The sequence below is a fragment of the Columba livia genome, chromosome 14 (assembly GCF_036013475.1).
Source record: "Columba livia isolate bColLiv1 breed racing homer chromosome 14, bColLiv1.pat.W.v2, whole genome shotgun sequence".
NCBI classification, from domain to species: Eukaryota; Metazoa; Chordata; class Aves; order Columbiformes; family Columbidae; genus Columba; species Columba livia.
Window position 1 is genome coordinate 9,330,368 of NC_088615.1, and position 7,022 is coordinate 9,337,389.

Genomic DNA, 7,022 nt, shown 5'->3' on the forward strand with positions numbered 1-7,022 from the left:
TTGTAAGTGATATCTCTGAAGGAGCCAACATAGAAGAGAGTTGAGGAAAGTAAAATTTAGGTTGGATGCAATGGTGATTCTTGAATTGGTTCTGTCCTGTGTTGGTAAAGTATCCAGCACAATGGACTACTAGGCTGTACAGCATACCAGTAATAAATTTCCACTGGTTTTAAAAATAGTCCGGATTTCTGTGTGAGGATAGAAGATGTGTCTAAAAGTCTGCTTTTGAGATGGGATATGTTCACTCTGGCATCTGGTGTTAATTGGATTGATACCATCAAAGGCAAAGGGAAGAGATGATTCTGTCCCACTCAAAATGACATTTCAGCATTTCTGACATTTTCTTGCCCATTCAAACCCCCAGGTAATGAAAAGATGTGTCAGCCTCTGCTGGACTCATTCTCCTCCTGTAGCTATTATTTCTAAATGAGATTGTCTAATGTAAATTATACCCTTATTTCCAAGGTTGAAAAAGCCAAAGACAGCTGTGAAAAATAGATAGAAAATGATAACTACTCGTTATTTTGCTTTAATAATGCACTTACCAGGCTTGTCTTCAAATGATCTTAGAAAGTTTTTGTTGCTGTAGGAAGAAACTCCCCAAATAATAAAAGGAGGACGGTAACAGTTTTCATTATCTAAAGATAAAGAAGAACAAAGAGTTAGATAGTCTGGGCAGCAAGGTTTCTTCTACAACTGGGAAAACCTTTGAAGCTGTAGCTTCTTGCTGAACTGTTTTCTTTAGTTGCATTTCTCAAGTGATGTATCTGCAGTCTGTGTACTTGAAGCGTTATGTAGATACAGACAGTGCTCTTGAGGGATAATAAAAGTATGCATAATCTAAACATGCAATAATTTTAAAAGTAGGAGGAACAAGTCGTCACACAGCTGCCATGATCTGAGAATAAGCTAGTCTAGGCAAAACTATGCCTGTATCAAATCCTCTTGAGCTGAGATTTTAAGAGGGAGAATTGCTAGAATGTTGTGCTAGGCTTACAGGTTTTTCCCACTTTCATCACTGCAGACTGTCATACTATCAACAACATGTTCATCTACAAAACTCAGGAAAGGATTTGTCAGGAAAAAAACCCGAAGCAATAGTTTGTACTGTTAAAGGCTCAGAAGTATATTTCTTTGCTGTTTGGAGAGACAAAATAGCAAAGAGGCGAGAAATGAGCAAATTCCTTTGCTCACTTCACTCTTGAACTCTTCTGCTGTCTAACTGATAACATTTGCATTTGAGTCCACCAGGTGTGAGATATGATGCCCCAGTGCGTGGTTGTCCCCTCTGATCACTGCTGACTTGCATCTCATTTTGACAAGGAACATGAAGGTGCAAAGAAATTCCTCCCATTAGTGCTGCCCCAGGAACTCCCACACTCATGCCAAACAACATCTGCAGTGTCCACAGATGTGCAGCATCGGGAAGAAACCTGTCAATTAAATAGCAGTACTAATGCCTGCAACAATGTCATCTTCAAAGGCACATATAAATGAAGTCGAGAATAAAATGCTATAAATAGTGAAGTGCAAAGAAAACATGGCCTCTAAATTAAAGACAAGGAACTAGCAGTATTTATCAGACCCAAAAAGCCAGCGGTTGAACCAGATATTGAGCTCCAAATCTCACAAGTCCCAATTCAGTGCATTGGCCACAGATCTGTCCTTTTCTTCTCATTTCCCTCTGTGCCAGAAGTTATGGAAGGTGTTCAGATAGCTGATGGCAAATGCAGAGCTTGAAGTTTGTGCCAATGAATACATTAAAAAGATTGAATTCAGTGAAGAGTTATAATTTACAAATGCCTGACCTGTTCCTAGAACCTATTGTCTTAAGACTATTTTAAGACCAACATTCAGTAACTAAGTGTTGCATGGTATGAAAGATCTCTAAGACCTGAAGAATTTCAATTAAATTTTAGAGAATGAGGGAACAGTATTTTTATAGAAATCAGATGTAATTTAATCGTTTCGAGTTTAGCATTCATTACAAAGAGGCTGTCTGTAAATTTTGTTCAGCATTTCCCTGCAGTAACAAGGATTATTTTGCCAAGAGGCTTTTTCATTCATTGTAGCTAAAAGGAGCAGTACTGGGGAGAAGGGGAGAAGCAAGGCTTAGAAGCCACAGAGCAATATGGAGGCAAAAAATAATCACTTTCCTAAACCTATTGGCAGAAATATCTACTAAATGGCTAGGCAGACTCATTAAAAGTGGTCACTTTTTTAATATTTTGTTTCTGTAGACAAATCTGACTACAATACGCATTTGATAGACAAGGCAGCCTTAAGCTTGCAACTTCTGTCACACATACTGCATAATGTAGGATGGCATTTGAGTAGTGTCCATCAAAAATACAAGCTGTATGGGAACTAGAGAAGATAGATGTTATTGTATTTTCCAGGTAATAAGAGCATTCATAGTGTGCTGATTCTTTGTTTAAGTCTAAATTCCCTCTGTCATCCATTCTGAAAAAAAGAACTTTTTGGGGATCCAGGATTTCCCTACTTCCCCCAAACATTACTTCATTTATGTTTTCTCAGGTGACAACCCTACCTCCCTCTGGATTCTACTACCTTGGCCATCTTCAACACACCGTACGTGCATTGTACCTCATCTCTGTTGCTTTAGTGACTCACACGGTTAGCCAGATGACTCTGTTACAAGGACAGTGTTAAACATCCCATACTCCATGACTGCATGACCTATACAAATTACTGGATCCTTCTTTGATATTCACGTGCCTTTTGCACTGCTATAATCTGTATTTGGATACTGAGAAAAAAGAGCAGGTGTACTGATTTCTTAATTCATATTTCATACTCTTTGCAGCATTTTTCAGTGGTATTCAGAGACATGTGGTTGCTACAGAGCAATAATGTAAGTGATCCCATGCTGGCAGAGGCTTTTCCCTCAACACTGGCCATCTGGTCAATGAAAGACATTTGTGTATCTGTTCTTAGATGCTCATAGAGCTCTCCTCTGTTTGCAGAGGATGCACCTAATTCGTTGTTTCTGATAGAGCAACCCTTTTTTATGTTTATCATGGTTGAGATTTATTTTTCCCCATTGACGAGTGCCTTTTCTGCAGGGAAGAACTGGCAATGACACAGGCCTTCAGTTGTAACCTAGTGTGTAGCCCAAGACTGACAATCTTACTTTCCTACTAGATAAATGTAACTTATGTATTTTTGGAACAATATCACATTGCAAGCTCATATCCATAACCATCTTCTGCTGTTTCCATATATGCTGTTCCTTACTAACAATCTTCTCCCATTTTATAATTCTACATGGCTCTTTTTTTCCCTGTTCCTCAAAATCTGCCATTTCCCTAAGAAACTTCTCTCACTTAAGCCAAATTCTCCACATCTGTTCAAACTCTCACTTCTTTCACTTAAGCAAAATTCTCCACATCTGTTCAAACTCTCTTTTCTCTGTCCTTCACTAAATTGATATTTTTCTTCTAAAACCACAATTGCAAGGCAGAGTCTTTCTGTTAACCTCAAGTCAGATGTTTAGTTCACCATCATGAGTGAATTTGCTAACATCATTAATTAACCACTTATTTCTTCCTGTAAAGTATGTTTTAATTGACACATTAAACATCAACATGCTAAAGGAAGCCTCTGGATCCCATTTCTTAGCTTGCTATTGGATCATCTGTGTCTTCTTTCTGTCTGTGGGACATACTCTGTATTCATGTGCATCCCACAACGTACCCCAAAGAGCCTTGTATGAGGGCTCATTATGGAATGGCTGTCAATCAACTATTGTAGTACAGAGTTCAATAAAAAATATCTTTGCATCCTCTGAAGCCAAGTTTCATCCATAGTGAAACTGGGTATTTGAATTGCTCATTAGAAGTCAAGAATTAAGGCAATGAGGATAAGCTCATGTTAAGTGTTTCTGTTCTCTTTTTAGAAAATAATGAAACGTCTGATTAAGCGGTATGTACTGAAGGCTCAGGTTGACCGAGAAAATGATGAGGTCAATGAAGGCAAGTGAATTTTTATAATTGACACAGATAAGAGCATATAATATTATTGCTATTGATTTGGCCAGTAAGAGGGTTGAGCTTAGATAACATCCTCTGTAGACACAGAGGATGCCCGTGCTCACACTATGGTGAGCAGTGGTGACTCCAAGCCACACTTATGTGCTTGAAACCCTAGGTCCTTAATTTTCCTTAGCAGGGCACATATAAAATAGGATCTGTCTTCACATAATCCTGATCTGCCCTATAGTTCTATCTCTCCTTGCTTTACAGCATCCATTATATTGCAAGAACATAATCTCGTCTTGGGTTTTAAGCAAAGTAATTTATTATTGTCCTGTCTGTCCCAAGAACTTTTTTTGAATTGGACCAAGATTTGTATGGCCATGGTATATTATATGCAGATGGAAAAGAACCTCCTTCTAGCACCTCTTAACTACTACTCTCCTGCAAATGTCCTGTGTAGGTGGAGATCAACACATGGAGAGAGAACAGGCTTGAGAAAAAAATATTAACTTTCCATACATACTTGCTATTGCTGTCAGTACCACTACTGCAAGTATAGGTTATTTCTTATAAGTCAGTCAAATATTAAGTGCACAAATGCAGGGACACTATATGGAGCTCCACAAACAGTTATGACCAAGGACACTGGAATTAATTCTTTCTCAGGTCTTAAAACTACAGAGTTTAATTATTTGATTCAATATTGCTAACAAAAAAATTTTCCTCCTTTTAGGAGAACTTAAAGAGATTAAGCAAGATATTTCCAGCCTTCGCTATGAACTCTTAGAGGAAAAGTCTCAAGCTACTGGTGAGCTGGCAAGACTAATACAACAACTGAGCGACAAATTTGGGAAGAACTTAAATAAGGACATTTGACGGTGAACACAGAGAAAGGCACCATGTTTTCTAAACATTATTCAGTCTCAACCAGCATCTTAGGAGGGCAAAAAACAGCCAAAGGATGGGTACTGCACACTTAGCTTCTGCTAACTAGCAAGTATTGATAGGAGCACTTTGCATTACTCCTGTGCTTGGTGAGTTACCAGTTAAATATTTATGATGCAAAAGTAATTTACTGGTAAAGATATATGCCCTTTGACATCAGAAATAGATGTATCATAGGGAAGGCACCTTCTAGTTAAAGGCAAAAGAAAGACAGATCTTCATCTGTCTGACTCTGTTGACGACAATGCAACTGTACTCATTTATACCAATGGAGACTGAACTAATCAGAATTGGCTGAAGTCTGAAGAAAAAAATGTGCCAAGCATATTCCTTAAAAAATTCAAGAGATTCCTATCCTTGGGTATGTATTCTCCTTTTATGTTTACACGGGCATCCACGAAGACAACTTTGAACAGCACTGTGGTTAATAAGTAAATGAGAAATCATCTACTGAGATGACCAAGGCAAAGTGTGGCACGTAAAGGTCATCTACCTTCTAGACTGGATGACAACACTGGAAAAAATGGACCAAGCTTGTTGGGTAAAGCATCCTTTCACCACTTTGCTAGAACTGGATGAAGGGATTCACAGCTAAAAAACTCTCCACTTTTTCTAGCTATATTAGCTAGTCCACTAATGGATACAGTCTCTTTGTACACACCTGGCCTCTCTTTTATCCCTAGATGATCCCAGCTTCAACAACAGTGTACTGAAATATTCATAATGATGTGGAACTCACTTCCCAGGATTACCCAGAAACAATTTATACTGTGCTAATGTGTTCAGTTCAAGGAACAACATTAATCCAGTGACAGAGATGCAACTGAGCTCAGCTTCTGGATTCCGGAGGTGTCAGACAGCAAGCCATAGGGTAGAGATAAATTTTTGAAACTACTGGGCTAAGTTCCTCATGATTTAAATCAATATGAAAAGGCTTCAATTCCACTGAGAACATTCTGACAAAAAAAAAAAAAAAAAAAACACCCTTGTAGAAATTATTATGTGTTTGGCTCTTTCAGAGGATGTAGAAGGGATTAAAACTGTTTTAAAGGCTGCAGTAATACAAGTACTTGGATTGCGCTTTCACAGCTGGAAAATGATGAGTCTGCTCAATACAACTGCAAACTTGGACTGCTTGGGTTTTTACATTTAGCTACGTGATTTCAACTCTTAAAGCACACCTTATTACTTGGGAACCACTGAACTGCACTGTTTGTTTACAAGAGACAACTATAAGACGAAAGCTACATTTAGGTGTCAGATGAGAAAAACAAGCAGAACCAGAAGGTGACCTGTGATCAGTTCTTAAGTGCCAGATGAGAACACAGATAGCCTAATAGAATAATAGTTATATTTATTAAAAAAAAAAAAAATAAAATAAAAAAAAGTGTACTGTATGTAGATCTGTTTAGAGAAAAATACTGTATTTTTACCTTTAATAATATTATCTTGTATACTGTAATATTTTTACCAAAAAATGGGGAAAAAATAAAATTACCTCATAATATTTTGCTGTACATTGAGTGAAATATTTGCCTGATCTTTTGATTAACCAATACATGGATTTTTTTTTTTCTTTTCTGTGATGTGTGAACAATGAAATCATTATATGAAGCAATTTTGTCATCGGAATTCTGAAGCCTGAAAGAGTAAAAAAGCAAAACTTAAACTAAAATATATTTTAAAGAACAAAACTAAGATTCTGTGTCTGAGTACAGTCTGCACAAATTACTCCTACAAAGAGCATAATTTTTCTAGGACTTCAAAAATAGACTAAAATATGTATTAAAAAAATACTGTTAAAACAACCTGCTTCCTCCCCCTTTGCATTTACATTCCAGGATCTATCAAGGCACAGAGACTTCTTGTATAAATATTAATGACAAGCAAAGTCCCACTTATCAGAGTGTTTTTCTCATCTAGCCTCAAGAACACACACAAGAAAGTTGTGCACTATGTATTAATGTACTATCACCAGAAACTATGTTACATTCATGGCTTATTTTCCAAACTCTGTTTAGAATAAATTAAAATTAAGAAACCTTACTAAAGAAACCCTGAGATAACTCAGTTTGAAGA

At 37.2% G+C, this 7,022-nt stretch overlaps 1 protein-coding gene across 3 annotated transcripts in view; it reads left to right on the forward strand.

Annotated features, from left to right (window-relative positions):
• The window catches only part of TRPC7 (transient receptor potential cation channel subfamily C member 7), a 76,389-nt gene extending 69,736 nt beyond the window's left edge, over positions 1-6,653 (forward strand). For 2 of the 3 annotated variants that reach the window (XM_065029941.1, XM_065029940.1), the window contains exons 11-12: positions 3,920-3,995; positions 4,732-6,652. In XM_065029941.1, the coding sequence (XP_064886013.1) occupies positions 3,920-3,995; positions 4,732-4,874 (219 nt within the window). In that variant the 3' untranslated portion in view covers positions 4,875-6,652. Of the gene's footprint in view, positions 1-2,538; positions 2,593-3,919; positions 3,996-4,731 lie in introns of all 3 variants that reach the window. The other variant, XM_065029942.1, reaches the window with a different exon arrangement.
• The last annotated feature ends 369 nt before the right edge of the window (positions 6,654-7,022 follow it).